The 21,891-nt window shown below is 41.8% G+C and overlaps 1 protein-coding gene across 6 annotated transcripts in view; it reads left to right on the forward strand.

Moving 5' to 3' along the window:
* Window positions 1–3,055: 3,055 nt before the first annotated feature.
* Window positions 3,056–21,891, forward strand: part of ARFGAP3 (ADP ribosylation factor GTPase activating protein 3) — a 30,950-nt gene continuing 12,114 nt past the window's right edge. Inside the window, exons 1-11 of one of the 6 annotated variants that reach the window (XM_053387682.1) lie at window positions 3,056–3,205; window positions 6,389–6,507; window positions 7,945–8,017; window positions 9,043–9,174; window positions 11,727–11,810; window positions 12,648–12,735; window positions 13,204–13,263; window positions 13,833–13,877; window positions 15,350–15,396; window positions 16,864–17,003; window positions 20,492–20,617. In XM_053387682.1, coding sequence (XP_053243657.1) covers window positions 3,137–3,205; window positions 6,389–6,507; window positions 7,945–8,017; window positions 9,043–9,174; window positions 11,727–11,810; window positions 12,648–12,735; window positions 13,204–13,263; window positions 13,833–13,877; window positions 15,350–15,396; window positions 16,864–17,003; window positions 20,492–20,617 — 983 coding nt within the window. In that variant the 5' untranslated portion in view covers window positions 3,056–3,136. The remainder of the gene's footprint in view (window positions 3,206–6,388; window positions 6,508–7,944; window positions 8,018–9,042; window positions 9,175–11,726; window positions 11,811–12,647; window positions 12,736–13,203; window positions 13,264–13,832; window positions 13,878–15,349; window positions 15,397–16,863; window positions 17,004–20,491; window positions 20,618–21,891) is intronic. The other 5 variants (XM_053387683.1, XM_053387684.1, XM_053387685.1 and 2 more) reach the window with 5 other exon arrangements.

Here is a 21,891-nt window from a genome sequence, read left to right on the forward strand (position 1 = left end):
TTTACTGTGAAAGTGCTTCTATCTCTCTCTCTTTACTGAAAGTGCTGTATTTTCTGTTTGTTGCACTTTGAGATAAATAGTCAAAAATTACTGTTTGGTATATGCATAATAATAAGTGGGAGTACTATTTGTCCCAGCAATACACACATGATTTTGGCTAACATGAGACTGAAGAAAGTTACAGTCCTGTCCTCCAGCTATCAAAGTATGCCTACAAAAGGAGTGAAACAGTCAAATATACTTTGGAAGAAATGCTCAAAATACAGAGACCCATTACACTAGGCAAGCGTAGAACAAAATGTATTTATGTTCAGGCATGAATATATTGAGATAAAACAAATGCTGAATAAAGGAATGCTGAACAACAACAAATCAGTTCCCCTAAAAGGTTTGTTTTTGGACAGGGGTGAAAATAAGTCAAGGCGCTATTACAGAGAAGGCCCTGTCCCAGTCACCAATGAGGGAGTCTACCTTAACAGTGGGACCACAATATCCTGCTGTTCTCCTTTACAACCATGTAAACCAGCAAATGAGATACTAGTGTGGCTGTCAGTTTTGTTATTTCCCAGGTGCTTCAGGTGGATTCTGCCTCTTTTCAAAATGAAACAAAACCAGGCAAGTACATTTCTATGCATATGTTAACCCAGCACTTTATTTTTCAAAACATGTGAACTCTTTAAGCAATTGCAAAACTGCTTTAGAGATGCAGACTTGGCGCTGCAATGTGCTGCGGGGATAGCTTAAGTGATGCTCTCTAGATGATGTTGGGCTCCAGTGCCCATCATCCCTAACCTTTAGCCATGCTGGATGGGGCTGATAGGAGCCCAGTATCTGGAAGGCACCATCCCCGTGCTAACCACTTAACTCAGGTCGACTCTTCTCATGTTTAAACTGATCCATGCTAAATAGTTGCAGGAACGGTTTTCAAAGCTCGACCGATTGTTTTCTCCTGCTCCAGAGGGCAGGACCCAAACCAACGGCTTCAAGTTACAAGAACAGAGGTTCAGACTAAACATCTGAAAGAACTTTCTGACGGTAAGAGCTCTTTGACAGTGGAACAGACTCCCTCGGAAGGTGGTAGACTCTCCTTTCATGGATGTTTTTAAGCAGGGGTGGGGTGGCCATCTATCATGGATGTTGAGATTCCTGTATTGCAGGTGGTTGGACTAGATGACCCTCAGAGTCCCTTCCAACCGTACAATTCTGGCTTTTATTTAACATTCACAGTGCACTTACAAACCACACTCGGGACTCGAAATGTTGTGTCCTCATCTATCCAATTAACTATCAAGAGGGAGGGTAGCGGTTTTGTAACTCCTCCTGATGCTCAAGACACAGCAGGAAATAGCACAGCATGCCAGAAGTATCTCAATGCTACCTCAAGCAGCTGCTGTTTAGAATCTCTGTGGAGCTAGTGTTGCAATCGCATTGCACTTTGATACAGACACGCTGATCATCAGCATGTGGACTCCAAAGGTTGGCTCCAACAGCAGCAGATACAACAAGCATAATATGTTGTGGAGCTGAATAATTTTTTACTGGCCCAACCCCGAAAGTGGATTTGATAGCTCCTAAAAAAGAAGCTATTTCCAAGTGCTTCTTAAATGAGCCAATTCTTTATGCCCAATAGTTTTAATGAATTGATGGCCCATTTGATAAGTAAGAGTCTGCTGCGGGGAAAAAACAAAGTTGACTTCTAAATTTTTCAGGTACTGTAGAGACTTCTTTGGTGGGTAGACCAGACAGGTCTCCATCCCTTGACCAGTCAGTGCCAGATTACCAAACAGGCAGCAGCTTTTCAGGAGCCCTGAAACTATGGGTCAAAATAATACTGATCTAGACAGAAAATTACAATTGAGCTTCAAAATCCAAAAATACATTAAGAGTTAATTTGTGAGGGGCCCTCTGAGATTTTGGCTGCCTAGGGGCCTCCACAGAGTTTGGTCCTGTGCCCAGCCAGGTTCTTTTCAGTTGCAGGTCATATCACATCCTGCTTCTTGTCTAATTGGCAAGGAGAAACGAAGCCCTCCATGAAACCCCTTAGGGTTCTTCCCCCTTCCTCCCAAGCCTGCGCTTGTTTTTCATGCAGGTAAGCAACATAACAAAAAAGCCCTCCAGCAACTCCCTTCCTCTTAATTTCTGAGGACTTGAGGAAGGGGCTGAAATCTTGAATGTTTTAGGTGTTGTTGTTGTTTAGTCGTTTAGTGGTGTCTGACTCTTCGTGACCCCATGGACCAGAGCACGCCAGGCACTTCTGTCTTCCACTGCCTCCCGCAGTTTGGTCAAACTCATGCTGGTCTCTTCGAGAACACTGTCCAACCATCTCGCCCTCTGTCATACCCTTCTCCTCGTTCCCTCCACCTTTCCCAACATCAGGGTCTTTTCCAGGGAGTCTTCTCTTCTCATGAGGTGGCCAAAGTCTTGGAGTCTCAGCTTCAGGATCTGTCCTTCCAGTGAGCACTCAGGGCTGATTTCCTTCAGAATGGAGAGGTTAGGTACCTTGAGGCAAACCTTCAACCAGTTATTTCTCCGCTCCCCGACCCTCCCAAAAAGAGCCCCTTTATTTTCTTGGCTCAGGAAACTATTTAAAAAAGGTACTTTGTATTGGGTATAAACTTTTCGCATCTCCTTTGAGGATCATCAATGAAATGTGAGAAAAGGTAACGGGCATTGGTCCTTTCCCGTTCACTTGTTGAGCGTTCACACGTATATCCGTCCCGCCTTTATTCGCGTGTCTCCTTTATAGCCTCCCCCCCCCTCCCGCGCATTAACCCTCTCCGCGCCCCGCCGCCCGGGGCCTCGGCTAGAGGCGAAAGGAACCCCGCCCTCCCGGTCGCCTAGGCAACGCCAAAGCGCCCAACCGGCTGGCGCGAAGGAAGCCCCGCCCCGCTTCCCGGCCTTCCCAATCCGCGGCCAACAAATCAGCCCTTCCCCGCGACGCTCCTCCGCGGAGCGTGCGTGCGTGGCGCGGCGTGGGCCTGCGCGCGCCGCGGCGCCGCGTGGAGGCCCCGCCCCGTTGGCGGGAGCGTGCGAGGCGCGCGCGGGTTGGCCTCCCTCGGTGGCGCTTGAGGCGGCGCTTCTTGAGGCGAATTGGTCGTCGTCGTCTCCGTCGCCTCCGGGTCTGCCGAGAGGAAGGATGTGCGAGCCCAGCAAGCAGGACATCGGCGCCGTTTTCCGGAGGCTCCGCGCCGTCCCTACGAACAAGGTAAGCGAGCGGGGCGAAGTCGGCGGCCCGAAGGAGGGAGGCGGGCTGCTTCTCTCCGCTGACACGTCGCGCTTCCCGGCCCGGCCCGCGTCTCCCTCTCCCCAGGCGTCTCCGGGGGCTTCGTGGTTCCCGTGCGGTCGGGCCGCCGCTTGGCAGCGCGGAGAGGCCGGGCAAAAGCACGACGCGCGCGAGGAGAACAAGATCCCACGGAGATCGGGATCCTCGTCGTGGTTTCGCACCTTCTGTGGCCATTGCCCCCCCCCCCCGTGCTTTCCGATTTCCCTCCCCGAAATCGCATTATCCGCCGCGCGCTTTGCGCTTGCGATCCTAACAGCCCGAGGTACGTAGGGAGCGAGCTCCGTCCGATTAGGCGGGGCTTGCTTTCGCGTAGACGTGGCCAGATTCGTTTCTCTTTTACTTTCTGCATTTGTTTATTTATTGCCTTGATCTTCCAAAGAGATCAAAGTGGTGCACATGGTCCTCCTCCTCCTCCCGCTCCCCCCATTTCATCGTCACAACAACCCTGTGAGGTCGGTCAGGCTAAGAGAGGGAGACTTGGCCCAAGATCAGATCACCCAGTGAGCTTCATGGATGATGTGGGGATTGGAACCCAGGTCTCCCTCTTGCAAAGGACTTCATTTCTAGGGACTTGAGGAAGGGGCTGAAATCTTTAAGGGTTTTGCTGCATTTGTTTGTAGACAGACTTTGGGTGAGTTGCTTCCAGCTTTCTTTTTTCTGCTGCCCAAGGCCAAACGCAAAAGAAAAAAGGGCACATTGATTTACTTGGATCAAGTATAGGGAAACCGGGAAACATAGGGACAGCTGTGTAGGTAGATGTGTCCTTCCTGATTTATATCCATACATGTATTGTGGAGCTGACGTTGTGCATCTGCTTCCTGCCCAGAACTCCTCACTCCTTTTTCTTTGCTGGAATTCATGGTCAAGGTTCTGTCTGCCTTGTCACTGTTGGCAATATTCCTTTAAAGCACAGCATGGAAGGGAGTGAAAACTGATGAGGTGGCTTAGGAACTAGGGCTGTAGTTGATTTTGTCTTTTCCATTTTCTTCTTGGTGAAGAGTGAGTCAGTGACCTTTCAGAATAGGAGGAGCACTGTAATGTGGGCTTTTCCAACAGGCAGTTATTTCTGCGTATTTTCTTCATGTAATTTTGTTTGCTCGTCCCTGCACACTCTGACATGACTGTATAATTTTATAATGATTGGTTACGGTGCCCAAAGTCAAGTTACTTCATCTTCTGTTCTGATGGTTTGCGGAAATATGAGTAAAACAGCATGTTCATTTCAAGCAGTAATTCTGAAGTTGTTCCGAGTTATAACAGATTAAGCTACGAGGATGATGAAATCATCTTATAAGATGATGAAATAAAAATGCTGCAGGGCAAACAGGTTCAGGCAAATTGGTTGCTGGCAAGTGGGCTAGCTAGCTGAAAATAATTACTGCTCTGTTATAGCTCTTTAGTGATATGTAGATATGATCTTCAGGTTCACAAAGTTCAAATGTTGGATTATAAGGCCACTGTTACTTCAGTCAAGTGGTTTTTGAGGTAGCTGTGTGTGGACATGATCATAACAAGGAGGATTTGGAATTCAGAGGCTGCCAAATGGATAAAAGTAACATGTTCTTCTGGTACCTTGGTAGGTGCTCTGAAGTCCTACAGTTTAAAAACTAGGTTGTATATTGTTCTGGATCATATTAATGTTTGTTAATGGGTCTGTTCATGTGCACATGTTAGGAGGTGTCAGATGGTGACAGTTATCCTAGTGAATGTTTTTTGTTTGTATAAATCAGAGTGGATATCAATTCTATGTATAGTAATTTGGAGAATGCCTACTGGGAGATGCTTAACTCCCAGTTAAGTGTGCATAGAATTGCAGCCCTAGACATGTTGGGCTTCTTTTGTACAGTGTTCTGATAGGTGACCTAATAAAGAGATAGACCATATAGTCCGAAGCAGCTAGGTGACGGTCTTCCACCTGCAGGTACAGTGTTAGAAACTCAGATATATAAACTAGGTGCCAAGTGGCTCCTTAAACCAAGATTACAGTCGTCAAAACGGAATGTCTAATTGCCATTTTTAGGCAAGACGGCTCTAAAGTCTCATTTTTCAAATGATAGACTGACTGTGATTGATTATTAGTTAAAGTAGGTAAAGGTAAAGGATCCCTAGACGGTTTAAGTCAAGTCCAATTCGACTATGGGGTGCGGCACTCAACTCCGCTTTCAGGCCGAGGGAGCCAGGGTTTGTTGCAGGCAGCTTTCTGGGTCATGTGGCGAAGATGACTAAACTGTTTCCAGCTCATGGAGCACCATGATGAGTGCCAGAGCGCATGGAAACATTTAACGTCCTGCTGCAGTGGTACATATTTATCTACATGCACTGGTATGCTTTCAAACTGCTAGACTGGCAGGAGCTGGGACAAAACAACAGGAGCTCACCCTGTCACACAGATTCGAACTGCCAACCTTATGGTCAGCAAGCCCAAGAGGCTCAGTAGTTTAGACCACAGCACTACCTGTGTATCCATCAGTTAAACATCTGGCTAATTAAGATGGAAACCTTGAGCTAGGTTAAGAGCATTGAGAACCTGAAGACAAGTCACTTGATTCAAGGACAGTCCTCATATATATTGGCCTATCCCTACCTATTTTTCTTAATGGTGACACAGACCATTCATAACACGAGAATATTCTTCACAACTGTGAGCTGGGCAGTGGGGTGGGGTAATTGAAGACAACAACTATAATGTTCACTGCTCCCGCTCAGGCTGAACAGAAAAAGTATTTTGGTTCCTGAAATTTATTCAGATTGTGCAGATAAAATATAACTGATAGAATTCTACAGGATGGAGTATTAGTGTGTGAAAACAGGCAAGATCCAAGGATCCCCAGGCATGCACCTCCAGGTGGTAGAGATGTCAGGCACCACCCTGGCACCCGGGAACCTTCACTTGGTCAAAGTGGCTGATAGGTCCAAAATGTGCCTGCTGCCCAGTTAATTTCAAAGACTGCAGGTACACTAGAAGTTACATCAAGGCAACCAACTTTTTGCCTTACTTCAGCTCATTTGCTGGAGTAATTTAGAGCTATTTATTCTGCAGGTCTCACACTGTGGTTCAGATATACTTGTCACTATATGCTATACACTTTTTGTATTGTTTTCTAGATATGCTTCGACTGTGGAGCGAAAAACCCAAGCTGGGCAAGCATAACATATGGTGTTTTCCTGTGTATTGACTGCTCAGGGACTCATCGATCACTTGGGGTTCACTTGACTTTCATTCGGTAAGGAATTTGCATGCTGTTTTTGGATTGAGGATGCTTTTTCTGTGTTACTGCATTTGTCTGACTTTCTCCCATTTGTCTGACTTTCTCCCATATTTGTAAGTAAAAGGATTGTTCATCTTGTGTGCCTCTTTTATAAGGATGGTATCCAACACGGCCCTTCTGCTGACAGAAGGCACCTGTCATCAAAACAGGGGAGGGAGGCAATTTTCAGATTTTCAGCAATGTCTTCCCTCCGCTGCTGCCTCTAGCGCCACCATAAATCTACTCTGGAGGGCCTTCTGTTGACAGAGGGAAAGCATTGAATCCCACCCTCAGAATGCTACTTTGGCATCAATAGTAGATACAGGAGAATTTCTTTGGTGTGGTTCCCAAGGAGTGGTTAAGATCTGAAAATTGCTCTTTCAATATCAGACAATCGCCTTTTGGATCAGAGCTGAAATTCTGGATATGGTTTAACCTGGCTTTTGTTGTGCTGACTCTTACTGCTTTTATCCCCTCCTAGTGGTGCAACAATGAAACTGCTAGAACAGTTGTAAAGCTAAGCAGAGACCACTATAGTTTCAAATAGGATGGGGCACCACTTGCTGGGATCAGACTATATGAGCCTTGGGGAACCCTTCCAACTCTACAATTCTATGGTGATATTGTGTTAACTGTTTTAAATGGTTTCTTCGGTAGTCTGAAACGGTGGGGTCTAAATTATATAAACATACTTCTGTTGAAATTATTGGATTTTTCCATTTTACCATTGAGATGAAACGTTTATATTTTTATTAAATTGAAGTGGTTTTAAATATAAACAAAGATTTGATTGCCTTCAGCTTTACTGTGAATGTTGCTGTCTGGGGGCTGCGCATTAGAACACTGCAATCATGTGTTTACATTTTAGAACTTAGCATTTATGAGTCATATATCTGATACTGAATATCACAATCTTTATTTACTTTAGCAACCAATCCCCTGTGTCATGTTGGTGGTTGAGCTTCATACTTTGAATACTGAACATTAGAACAGCTTTCCTAAAGATTGGTTGGTTCTGTTTACAGGAGCTAGAATGCCAGAAGTATAAATGGAAGTTTCCCTTTTTAGATGACTGTGCCACATAATTGGCAATTTTGTATTTTGGCTTTAAAGACTGAATTTTTTTAAAAAAGTAATTCATCTGAATTACTTTTTACATGGCATATACAGCCATGGGAAAAAGAAAGTGCGCCCTCTTTGAATTCTGTGGTTTTATCTGTGAGCACATAATAACAATCATCTGTTCCTTAGCAGGTCTAAAAAATAGGTAAATTCAACCTCAGGTGAACAACAACACATGACATATTACACAGTGTCATGATTTATTTAACAACAACAAAAAAGTTTTGCTTCAAGAATTTGTTTGGAACTAATGGTTAGTTCTCAATTTTTTCTTATTTTTTATTTTGGTAGGTCTACAGAATTAGATTCTAACTGGTCATGGTTTCAGCTGAGATGTATGCAAGTTGGAGGAAATGCTAATGCTGTAAGTTTATTTGAGAAGTTGAGTTTTTACTCCCTGAACTGTTTCACATCATTCATGTTTTGCAGAAGCTCTCTGTCTCTCTGTGTGTTATTTTTGTGAGTGCAAAAGCTGCATTTTTAAATTTACACCTGAGTGGTTAACCTGCAGCCCTTCGGATGTTACTGGGCTAAATTCCCACCAGTCCCAGTCAGTGGTCCAGCAGCATCTGGAAAACCACAGATTAGTCATCCCTGATTTATGTATATAATTCTACCCCATTTATTTAACCACAAAGTGTTCCCAGAACAGCAAGCAATACTGTACTGAACACAAAATTCTGCTTCTGAGAATCCTGTCTTCTTTCTTTGTTTACAAGCAGGTTTCTATTCCTTATGGATGCAAACATATGCTTGAAAATGTATGAACAATGCCTGCTAAAATCTGGGGTTGTTTTCTCATTGGTATGGGGTTAGGGCTTCCGTGTTCTAGAAAAACCAGAATACATTATGCAAAACATCAGCTGCAGAATCAGAAACTGTAATTTTGCACAATTTATACAGGTTATAGAATTTGGATTGCCTGTGTGCACTTTTTAAAATAATGCTTGAGTGCATGCAATCTTGCTTATGGCTACTTGATTTTCTCATGCACCTGATATTTACCCCAAACATGTATGCATTATATATGTTTTATTATTTGTATTTTAGCATGTTGCTCTCATTAACTTTGTTTTCTTGCTAAAATCTTATTTCTTTTCTTTTTTGGCTATAACCTGTATTTGGTTGACCAATAAATTTTGATTTGATTTGATTTGATGTTTGAATATTTGATATTTGGGGTGGAAAATATGTAAATGCTATAGAAAAATGCTACAACCTTCATCTCATTGCATACATACAAGGATTCTTGATAATGTTCACCTACCCTAACATAGCATAACCCAAACATAAAATACATTTGCTTTAACTTTAAGTAATAAACCCACCCTCAAATGCTTTTAAAAATACACACATTGTCTTTCTTTAATGTACTCTTTTTTTTTGTAGTCTGCATTTTTCCACCAACATGGTTGCACTACAACTGACACCAATGCTAAGTATAGCAGTCGTGCTGCTCAACTTTACAGGGAAAAAATTAAGTCGCTTGCAGCTCAGGCAACACGGAAGTATGGTACTGATGTAAGTGATCTGTACTCTACCTTATTCATTGATTCTTGTTTTTACTTGTTTTACTTTCTTGTTAGACCACTGTTGTATTTCCAGGAAATCTAATGTTTATAAAGCTGACATGGTGTTCAGACATTTGCTTAGCTCTTTAAGAATGTTGCAATAATGAAGAAAGATGGAAGATGCTGTATCAATTAATATCATGGCTTCCATCATCTCTTTGGTGCATTCTGTCACCTCTGTAGCATTTAGGCATAGTTCTGGCACCTATTTTTCTAGAAAAAAAGCCCTGATTAATATTGATCACTTAAATTGTATTTCCAGTGTGCTTTGCATTCCTGAACAGATTATTACAGAAAATTAGCGGGGGGGGGGACCCCACTACCATATTTTCATTGAAATGAAATATTTTTGGCCCCAATTATCAGCCTGTCATCACTTGGCATGTTGCCTTACTGCACCAAGTACATTCTTGTTCATCATACAGTTTCACCAAAGTTGCAGAAGTGTTTATGTTGGGGTACAGTACCTGTATAATTAATACATTACCTGTGCAATCAGAGGAGGTTTAATATGTTCACCAACATAAAGTGTGACCGAGAGGTTCACTGATTTCGTATGAACTGTGAAACATATTTTATAAAAGTCAAAATTAGTTTTACAAATGGATATGAGATTTTTAAAATTTTGAAACATCTAGCATTATTTTTGTACAAGTAGAATGGAGTTCTGTTAGTTCAGTGGGAATTTACCTTTCTCTCCATACCTCCAGTCACTCCCAAAATCTTCTCTGGAGGGTTGGAATGAGAATGAGAGGAAGATGAAGTCCTGTGGCACAAGTGGAAGTCAATTCAAGCAACATTGAATTGCACCCTAAGCAGCGTTCAAAATTCACCAGGCACATTGCACCTTGCTATTGGCCACTTGTGACCAAGTGAAGATGCCCGGGCGGCAGGATGGCACATGGTGTCTCCACCATCTGGAGGTGCATGCCTGGGGATCCTTGGGTCTGGACTGTTTTCACACACAATCAGAATGAATTTCAGGAACCAAAAAGTTGTATGGAAAAATATGACTTTGAAGCCATCCGGTCCTGAAATGACTGTCACTTGGTTTAAGGAGCCATTTGGCATCTAGCTTATAGATCTGAGTTTCTAACACTGACTTAGGTCTTGCAGCCCTTGAAAAAAGTAGCTACCTAATCTTTACTGCAGAGGTATGAAATCTTTTTCTGTCCAAGGGCCCTCATTCCTTCTTGGTCAAATTTTTGGAGGCTGCGTAGAAAAGTGGGCAATGAATGTAAGTCTGACCTTTGTACAGTAGGCTGTGTTCCAGCCCTGCAAGCCAGAGGTTGACATAAACACCCTGCAAATCCCCCCCACCTCCACCCAAGGAAATGAAAAGACATTCTCATTATTCAAGGAGACATATGGTAGGTGTGGAGCATGGCTGCTAAAGAGTGGGGCCTGGGGAGCGTTCCACAGTTTTGGAGAGACTGCAATAAAAACCCTGTTCCTGGCTGTTTGTGTCTGCACTTGCTTGAAAAAAAAGACAATAAAATAATCTGACTGGATGTCAACGGGTGTGGGGAATTTATTATGCAATTGTAATGTATTTATAGTCCTGATCTAATCACTTTTATGTTAATCTGATGCACTGATCATATTTAAAATTAATGACAACTTATATAGGTTTGAAATATTTATTTCTGTTTTTCTGACCTTAGTTACTTCTATTAACTGTATTCTTCCTTGAAATGTAGAACCTCATCAGTAAATATTCAAAACATAAGTCAAACCTGCTACCTTTTATACAAGGCCATTAAATGTAATATTTATCTTCACATCTGTGTGACTTTGTGGAAGTCTACACTTTGTTCTGCAGAATGGAGCTCCCTTCATATGATGAATATGTGAAAAGGACTACAGCTGCCTATAGGAAACAGTAGAGAAATTGCACATTTTAGCTTAGCTATGATTGGGTAGCAGCAGTATGTTTTCCCACCCCACCAAGGCATACAAAGAGGTCTGTCTTTGGCTTTGAATATATACCTGGAAGTTTCCTATCTGGGCAATACAATGGTCTACTCTAGTATTGATTTTCTGTGGCTCTTGGAAGTCTATAGAACTGTGTTCTTTCTTGAATTGTTTTCTTTTGATTTATAAAAGTACGTTTCTCTATACCTAGGGAAATCCCAAGTGTCTAGAATCTGTGTGACCTTATTTTTGGGTAGCCTTGTGTCAGTTTCAAGCTGACGACCCAAATTTGCTGTCAGAGGGAATGGTGATGCTGAAAGAATTTGAGAACTACTGAATTTTCATTGGAGCATATGAATGCCAGTGTAAATTGTCTGGAGCTTAGGGGCCATCAGATTTTGAATGCTTACATTAACTGTATCCGTTGCAACATTTCCAATAGGTCTTGCACTCCTGTGTGTTTGCCTTCGTTTCAAAGACTAGTCCTGTGTGATGCCTTTATGAAACTGACTGTACATGCTGTTGATTATGCCTGAAACATACATTGTTGAGGGAACATCATGAGATGACATGCTGTGTTTGTTCTAGTTGTGGATAGATGGCAGTGGAGCCCCTCCTCTATCACCACAAGAAAAAGAGGAAGACTTCTTTGCATCTCACGTTACTCCTCGGGTATAGAATAAGTTGAATTTTGCTTCTTAAGTCTCTGGTATTTCTCAAGTAGCAAAGTTTCAGTATCTGTTCTGGCCCATGCATGGATGTACAGTAAACGTCCCATCTATTGTCTTGAGAGGGCCATGGATCCATGCTCTTCCTGGCCACCACAACCAAGAGTGGGAGGGTGGGGACTAGTCACAGATCAAAGGCAATGCAGTGTTGTCATGAGCTGCCTCTGTTCAGCAGCAGAATAGATGATGTCACACTAGTTTATGCCAACACAACATTGCACTTCCTACAGTTGATCATAGTGGTAGGTGGCAGTTTAGTCCTTGCTCTCCCACTCTGCACTGGTGACCAGATGTGCATCCAGCATCCCCCGCTTCGGACTGATTGAGTAATATGTGACCTGCCATGTAATGTTAAATCTGAAAGTGCATCACTTTTTATCAGTCTTGTGGCAATGATTGCTATCAGTTACTGTTTATACAAAATACAACACTTTGTAATCAAGTTTACATTGATTTTAAGTAATGTTTGTAGGGTTGTTGAATTTACGGAATTGGCAGTTGTCTTATCTAATACTGTAACTTTATGTAAATGAGTGAAAATACTCTAGTGACAAGTTATGGCAGAACTATTTGGATCCTTTACTTTTGTCCCGTAGATGATTCATAATTTTTCTTACTGAAAAAATGTAGGTGTGAAATTTTAGATGTCTTATAAGTGTGTCTATAATTTTCATGATGGCATAAACATTGAGATTAACCAGTGTCTTAGCTACTTCAGTTTTGGGGTTACTTTGGGCTTATTCCAAATAGAGAGTAGTAACTAATTTTTCCTTTTCTGCAGGTTATCAACACAGAATGGGAGTTATCACATCAGGAGACAAGTACTCTAAAACAGACTTCTCTAGAAAATGATTCAGAAAGCAAAGAAGGTACCATTTGAAGAGGAGAGACAGAGTTTGTAGACTAAAGTTTAGCATTCTTGGCTACTGCTTATTCTTGTGCAGCCCTTTTATAATATTGCTGCACATGCAATAACAATAGATGCTAAAAAGCAGGCACCTGTGTTTAACAAACTTCTGCAAAAGGGGAATGTCTTATGCTGCTTTATGAATAATAGCTTAGCCAGTTCTATTGTCACTGCATCTGAAGCACAACTTCAAACATGATAGAAATGCAGCATAGTTACAAAAATCTGTTGCCACTTTCATGTTGTAATCCATTTGCAGTTCCAGCTTCTTAATACTGTGGTTAATTTATTTTTCCGGTGAAAAAAGTTCACGGAGAGTGGAAATTCGGGGTGGGGGACATGAGTGTGTGTGGGGGGAAAATCTCTCTAGTAAGGTATTTTTGAATATTATAAAATTGACTATTTGTGCTTAATGTTTTTATATATCTAGAAGATCCTGAACATGGACCAAGTGTTGATTGCCTTAGTGTCTCGCCACAAGCTTCATTAGGTAATCAGTCCAAAACAGTCCTGTGTGTTTTAATGTGTACATGTTTGAAGTGAGTTTGGTTTGGGAAAAGCAGTGCAAATTTTGCACTGAGCCTTTAGTGACTGGCCAGAGCCAGCACAGTTTCTAGGTATGGGCAGTATTGAAGTGCATCTAAATGTGCCCCTTTGCTCCATTCATGATTTTTATTTCTCTTCTGAGAAATGTAATGTGATAAGGGCCTCCTGAGCCTGTCACAGGTCAGAATGTATGTGAGGGATTGCATATTTGAATAATCCTCCATGATGAATCCTTTCATATAGAAAACCAGCACATCTGGCAAAAACAGGCTAGCTTGTTATAAGTCTTGGCATCTGTAACATAGGGGAGTTTAGACCTGTAATTTTCCCTAGCTGTAGTCTGGAATAGTGCAGTCCTTCAAAGACAGTATCATACACTTAACCCCCTCCCTGCCCCGCAATAGTTTGGCCTTTAGGGTCCAGCAGTTGCCATGTACTATAAATTCTGTTGTTTATTTAAAACATTGACCTTTTTAGTTAGTGACGTGTGTTTGTTTTTATCTCTTATTTTAGCCAACTCGGAGAATGTAAATGCTTCAGGCACCACACATAGCAAAGGTGACCGTGGATCTTTTTAAATATCCTGTTTGACTGCTTGAGTTTCCACATTTAGGACTTCCGTGGAATAGAGCATTATAATAGTTTTCTTAGCTTCTAACAAATTCATTTTTTTATTTTTTTATTTTGAGAAAGTAATAATAATAAATAAATAAGAATAAAAATATGCACCCCACCACCGAGACCATTCCATTGTAACTATCCAGCCTCCCAAAATTTCAACACCTCTTGCGATGGTTTGACCCCTTTCTGTTTTAACAGTACAAATTCTACGAACACCTTCCAACCTCTAACAATTTAAACAGTCTTAGATGCTTTTAATTTCCCCCGACTATATTTCTGGATCGCTGATATTCCCATACATTTCTTAAACATCTTGAATAGCCTCTTGACCATTTAATACTTCAGTATTTGAAGTATTAAGCTGGCATCAGTCTGGAGATCCTCACATATAGGAGTGGTCTGCATCCTTATTTCTGTGAATGCGGATCTTCTTTTATTCAACAAACAGATGATTGACAATTTCAGCTCTGGGAACATAAGAAAAGATTTGCTGGCTGGGGCCAGAGGCCTATGCAGTTCAGAATCCTCTTTCTCACAGTGCCAGACTGATGCCTCTTGGAATCCCCACAAGCAGAATATGAGGACAGTCTCCTCTTGTCCCCCAGCAACATGCTGTCACTGATTCTGGAGGTAGCATGTAACCTTCATGACTAGTCACCGCCATGATTTTGTCTCATTTCCTTTTAATAAGAGCATAAGAAAAACTATTGGTGTGGGGAAGGGTCCAGCCTTCCTCTTAGTGCTGAGTAGATCACTCTTCCTGAGTATTGCTCTTAAGGTGTATCAACTGGTTTAATGTCTGCTGGTTTAGATTTATGACCCGAAATTCTATTCTGAAACTCTGAGTTGAAGGGTGGAATCTAAATGCATTAGAGAGAGGAAGATTTTGTTCTTTAGGTACTTTGTTCTTTAAAAGCACACTTTCCCTAAGCTATTTTTTGGAGATGGCATATAAGTTATTAACTGGTTTCCTAATTTGTGCCTAGTGTCTTGATTCCCTCCCCATTCTGCCCCAGGGCATATAGTTTGTTCATACTTCTGTACCGTGTGTGTGCGCGTGTGTGTGTGTAAAAGTGTGTAAAATCTGACAACTTTGGTTAAATATCAAGGAGGTATGCTTGTCAGTTGGACAACTTCTCTGAATTGCTATATCCTTCACCCTTTGTGAATTTGGTAGTTCACAGAAATGTATTTGTTTATACTGTAGCTAATATTTTAATGTTGAAAATAAGACATTTCATACTACACTGTACTGCTAATTTCCTGATTAATGAAACTGCTGTATTTCAGTTAAGGAAAATAAAGGGGGAAGCTTGCTGATACATTATGCTTTTGTGTAGATTGTTGTTAAGACCATTTGCATGCTCAAAAAATACAGATCATAACAAAATATGTGTTGAACTTTCCAGAGTCCAGCTCAATGATAAAGAAGAAGCCAAATCAAGTAAGAAAGGGGGTAAGTGATTCGGTGCCATGTTTTCTTCTGTTAATGGTGTTGTAAATTAGCTTTCTCCATAGGATCTATGTTGCAGTTTTGTACACTGCCATTTGTCTTTAGGTAAAAGCTATAAAACACCAAAATAAATTTTAAAATCCATAATAAATATTGGGACTCCTGCCCAAAAGAAGTACTGCATGCATGTAGTCCTCTTCTCAAAAGCCGATTATCCTTTTCATTAGCTACAGTGGTACCTTGGGTTAAGTACTTAATTTGTTCCGAAGGTCCGTTCTTAACCTGAGACTGTTCTTAACCTGAAACACCACTTCAGCTAATGGGGCCTCCTGCTGCTGCCACGCCGCTGGAGCACAATTTCTGTTCTCATCCTGAAGCAAAGTTCTTAACCCGAGGTACTATTTCTGGGTTAGCGGAGTCTGTAACCTGAAGCGTATGTATGTAACCTGAAGCGTATGTAACCCGAGGTACCACTGTATTTGGCATGGAAGAGAGACTGGATCCAGCTGTTTGTTTACTTAAAGGCTATACATATAGAGACCCAGCTGAGGATTCACACTCAGGCTCAGTTCTTCATGCATGTAGGAATATGTATGCTGAAGCATTGCATTGGAATAAAGGAGTGATCCATTTGCAGGAGGTATTTCTGCAGTTATATAGCACCCTAGATGACTTTTGTATCTTGGTAACAGAGTACATTTGTTCTATCTGTACAGTAGACCCTCGGGTTACTTTACTCTCGAGTAATGTAAACTTCAGGTTGCGAAAGTGGCAAACCTGGAAGTATTTTTCTGGGTTTCGTCGCTCGCACATGCGCAGAAGCGGCGCCTCTGGATACAGATTTTTTGGGGTGTGCACAGATCCCGGAACGAATTAAATTCGTATCCAGAGGGTCCACTGTATTTTATGTAATCTGACCATGAGTGTACAAGGAGTAGTATTTGCCACAATTGGTAAGCATTGTGCTAACATTTCATAGTGCTGCATATTGTTGAAAAATCATGGCCTGGCCATCAGGAGTGTGCTATGGGATGGCATGCTCGCCTCTGCTCCTGGTTCAGAGCAAACTAGTTTTTGCCATGGTGGCATCTGAACAAGGGAGACATGGCGACTGCTAACTATAGTGTGCTTCTAAATCCCAGAATCTTCTTTCATGTTGTGGTTTGAAGGCAAAATACCTTTAGGTGTCAAAACTTGAGATTACCACAAACCAGGAAGTGCAGGAGAAATTGGGGTTTGGTTTGTCTGTGAGGTGCAAACTGGGTCTTGATTCAGCCGCCCCTTGCCATTGTTGGAACTTTTTTCTTTTCTTGTTTACAGTGTGATAGAACAAATGCACATGTAGTTTCTTTACCTACTTGTACAAACAGATGCCTTTGTTTACTTTACTTTATTGGTCCTCTCCCTCTCCCCTCCTTCTATTCACTGACATTTCAGACTGTAAAATGACTTATTTCTTTCTCGTTAAAGCTTGGAGCCAAGAAAGGAGGTTTGGGGGCCCAGAAGATGAGCAGCAAGAGTTTTAACGAAATTGAAAAGCAAGCCCAAGCCGTAGATAAAATGAAAGAAGATATGCATGCTAGCAAAAGAACTGAGAAGGAAGAGCCACTGTAAGTGTAGCTCACTTTGTATGTATAATATGTTTGCTTAGCAAATACGTAAGCTGGATTTTTGTAGTTGTACTGAATGGTTCTTGATGCGGGGAATGCTTTAGACCAGGGGGTCAGCAAACTTTTTCAGCAGGGGGCTGGTCCACTGTCCCTCAGACCTTGTGAATGAATTCCTATGCCCCACAAATAACCCAGAGATGCATTTTAAATAAAAGGACGCATTCCACTCATGTAAAAACATGCTGATTCTTGGATCGTTCGTGGGCCGGATTTAGAAGGTGATTGGGCCAGATCCGGCCCCCAGGCCTTAGTTTGCCTAGGCAGCACCTGTTATGCTTCAAGAAGCACCTGTTTTCCTTTAGTCTGAAGCATAGCTGATGGAGTTGAAAAGCAGTTTGAGCAAGCTATGATAACAGGATGTTCTCAGACTTGTGATTCTTTCCAGATGTCATTGGACTCAAACTCCCGTCAGCCCCAGGCAGCAGTGGATGGTATCACGTGGCATTCCAATAACGTGTGTAGTGCACAATGTGGACTACCTCCCCCTTAGGCAGTTCTCCCCCCCCCATTTATTTCAAAACATGTTATACTGTCTTCAAGACTGCTTGCAGTCAATTTAAAATGCAAAATATTTTTTAAAAAAACGTTTTAACAAGCGGCTAGAGAAATAAAATGCTAAAAAGCAGATGAGATTAAAACGGTAATTAAAAGCACCCAAGAAAATGATTATAACAGCTTCTGACAAATGTGCAATGCTTAATTAAAATCCTTCCTGGAAAGAAAAATCTTTACAATGTAGCCAAATGCCATGGGAGAGATAGGATGGATGGTGGGCCTCCTTTGGGAGGATATTCCAAAGCCTGGGCATAGCGACTGAAACACTACCCCTCGCCCCGTCAGCCCCAAACAGGTGTATTTCAAGGGTTGTTGGGGGACCAAGGGGCTTCCATTGAAGAGCTTAAGGATGAAATTTGCATGCATCTTGTCAGTGGAAAAAGCTTGCTAGTTTCCAGGCAAATGGGTGCAGCGTTTTTGTTCTTGGCACCTTTAAAGTTGGATTTTATTTATTTATTTATTCCTAAGTAGCAAGGATGGGGCGCAGGTGGTGCTGTGGTCTAAATCACAGAGCCTAGGGCTTGTCAATCAGAAGGTCGGTGGTTCGAATCCCCGCGACGGGGTGAGCTCCCATTGCTCGGTCCCTGCTTCTGTCAACCTAGCAGTTCGAAAGCACGTCAAAGTGCAAGTAGATAAATAGGTACCACTCTGGCGGGAAGGTAAACGGCGTTTCTATGTGCTGCTCTGGTTCGCCAGAAGCGACTTAGTCATGCTGGCCGCATGACTCGGAAGCTGTACGCCAGCTCCCTTGGCCAATAAAGCGAGATGAGCGTCGCAACCCCAGAGTCATTCACAACTGGACTTAACTGTCCTTTACCTTTTTAATTAGCAAGGAGTGTCCATAAGATTCCAACAAATCCTAGGCTGAATTGTGCAATTTAGGGATATTGAGATGATGTCCAACACAAAGCAGACTGAACAGAAATGACTTGTTTGAAGTGAAAGCCTCCTGTTAAAATGCCCAGCTACTTTTCAGTTGGCCACCAGATGGCAGCATAAATGCGTTTTTAGGAGTTTCAAGCAATTATTATGGCTCTCTCAAACCAGTGATCTAGTTTATATTCCAGGATGAGCTTGTGGAAATCCCCAGAGCAAAGTAAGGGGCATGCAGGAAGTTGCAAGGAGAAATCCTATTAGTTGGATACCGCCCCTAGACTACATAGTTTACTTTAATGCAATATATCCCTGAATACTTTCCTTGCACCCCCCCCCCCCGGTTATTTTCAGGGATAGTTTAAGGTGTTTGGAGAGAATAGCACATTCAAATATAATGCACCCAGCTTGTCCTTTTAAAACATTTTGGCATTTCAACACATCTTAGTTAAAACTTTTATGAATATCTGTGCTGTCATGTCATGACCCCTTAGGAGGTTATTCATGGGTTACACACACAAAAATTGCACCTTGTTTTGAAGACGCATATTGTTCTTACCTTCTTGATTTTGTTAATGCTGTCAGAGAGAGATAAAAGTAAGTGTGTTTTTTGTTTTGTAATTGGAAAGTCAAGTGCACGTTGGCTGAGCGAAAGCTTTTGCAACTTACTTGCATGGCTTCAGGATCAGAAGCTGTATTGCAAAAACTCCAGTGAATGTAATCCTATTAATATGTGTTCATTCATCTAGCTGTTATAATCATTTCAATTTCATTTCCTTATTTTCTCCTCTTGACTTTTATTCCCTTGCAAAGTATTTTTAAATAAGTATCTGACAATCTAAGATACTACCTGGTGGTCATGTTATGTCCTGTAATTTTTCATTGGTTTCTGGGTTGTATTATTGCAGGAGATCAATTGAATGTACCAATGTAATTGAAGGGGAGCACAGGGACAACAAAGGGAAAATGTAGGCTGGGAGGGGAATGCCTCTTGTACTTCTTAGGGTGGAAAGCTAGAAGTATAACAGGCAGTTAAATATATATCCATCAATAAGATTTTTGAGTTAATTATCTCCCCCGCCCCCTTTTGTGTTGTGATTTGCATTGAATTTGCAGAGTGGTGAAGATTCATTTTGAATTTAGGTTCCTGGGTACTGCGTATATATACATGAAATTGCGTATAGTGGGAACACCATCTAAAAAGCCTGTAAACACCCCCTACATATTCAGATACCCACAAAAATCCGCCAAACTCCACCACAGTCATTCCCTCCAAACCTCCTTTCTCAAAATCCAACTCTCCGCAGGCCTCAAAGGTCTGTGCAAAGGCTCCTGGGATTGCAAGCTTGGGATTTTCCTGCTCTTTGGGAGCCATTTTTGCTGTTTTCGCAGTTTGAATTGATTTATTTAACTATTTCCTGGCGCTGTGTGTATATACACATGCGTGAGCCTAATATGCATAAGTGGAGGCCTGTACTTGACTGTCTCTGGTAGGCAATAACCCATCCTTTTGGATAGACTGAAAAGCTTCAGCAAATGCCTGCTCTTCTGATCACGTTGCCCTGTCCTTTTTACTGGAGGATCATTTCCTTAGGTGTTCAGACTCAAACTCCACTGTTCTTGCCCAGCCAATGGCATTGTGCCTTCCTGTAAGCCTTTTGACTCCTTTTGCCTGACTGTACTGCAGCTCCACAGATCATTTTGGAAGGTCCCCTGCCCCCTGTCTTAGAGCAGTGCTATACTTCTGACATGTTTGACTGTATGTGTTCTTCTGTGAAGAAGTCTTTTCTGTTAGGAAAGGTTAGAAAAGGTTTTGGCTCAGTTTTGTGTTTTCCCCACACAATCCTCATATGAAAGTTGCATGCAGTCCCAGCACATGCATTTGAAGAGCATCTCACACTTTTGGTCACCTGCTATTACTGTTATCTGCATTGATCAGTGGGTGGTGGGTGGAGATTCAGGTTTCCATTCGACATACGTTGACTCTGCTCTGTTTTTAGGGTGTCGTCATTACGACTGGCCTACAAAGATCTTGAAATTCAGATGAAAGATGAAAAAATAAATATGGCTGGTAAAAAGAAAACTGAGGTAGAAAGACTTGGCATGGGATTTAACAGCAATAGAAGGTACGTATTGTTGGTTTTTTAATAAAATATATATTGCTCCTTCATTGCCATCGCAGAGCAGGGTACCTAAAACAAAATAAATTATAACTACATTATTAAATGTTTACTTATTTAAATATGTATAGACAATTTCATAAAAATACAACAAGGTAGTATAGAGCATACAAAAATACAACAACACCATCAATAAAAACTGCTTGGGAAAAGGAAGTTCGTGTTTCAGAGGCCTGTCTGACTTCTGTCGTGTCCACTCAAGTTGACTCCCTGCTCCTCATCATTTGTTCAGCACTTGGAGGAGTGTGTCACAAGGAGCCATAGTTAATAGTTTACCATGAACACAGAAATTGCTCCCACTTTACTCCTATCCTGGGTGAAAAGGAACAGTGAATTATGGTTCCTGGCTTAGCATAAGGCTCACGCTGGGATCATGGTTCCGTTTCCTCAAATCACGATTTGTAAGCCATTTGTTTTGCTAAGAAAACCAAAAACATTACTGTGATCTTTCATTTGTTCTTTGGTTCTTGATCTCTGTGTTTACAGTTTCCCTTTGTGAGGTTGCCTTTGGGCTTGTGATCCTTCTAAGGGCTTTAATGGGAATAATGAAGGGGAAGGGGCAAAAGTTACTTGGAGGCTGAGGAAACCATGAAGGTTTTCCTTACTAATATCCTCTCAGTGTACTGAGTTCTATCAGATGTTAGTATGTGTCGTTTTTATTATTATGCATAATTTTAAATGCCTATATCAAGAGAGCAAGGCTTGTATAAATATTATGAATTACATAATCTCTACTTCCACTCAGCATTACCACAAAGTTCCTGATGCTATTCCAAGAATTTTCTCAAGGCAAAACATAGTTGGCAATCCTCAAACCTTTCTCTGCCAAGAGTCAAAATGAAAGAAAAATGGGTGAATAGGTTAGGGAGAAGAATGCTACAAATTTTTAATTCCAGAGGGGTATCCATATAGTGTGCTGCAGAAAAACTCCAGTGCCTTATAATACCTTGGCTAATGATTTGTTGTGGTATAAACATTGGCACGTATTCTGCTAGCCTGCTTTGTCAGATGCATGAAGGACACCATCAAATGAAGTGGGCCGTTGTCCATGCTGTGAAGGTCTTTGGGTATGTTTAGCACCACAATACTGTCGTGTTGCCTTTTCTGCGGCAGACTAACTGACATGGCTTGCGGAAGGCACTGGAATTAAGCTTGTGAAGTGACAGACATCCATATAAACAGCAGGATTAATCCATGAAAGCTGATCCCATAATTAATCT

Source organism: Podarcis raffonei, chromosome 5, assembly GCF_027172205.1.
Source record: "Podarcis raffonei isolate rPodRaf1 chromosome 5, rPodRaf1.pri, whole genome shotgun sequence".
NCBI lineage: Eukaryota > Metazoa > Chordata > Lepidosauria > Squamata > Lacertidae > Podarcis > Podarcis raffonei.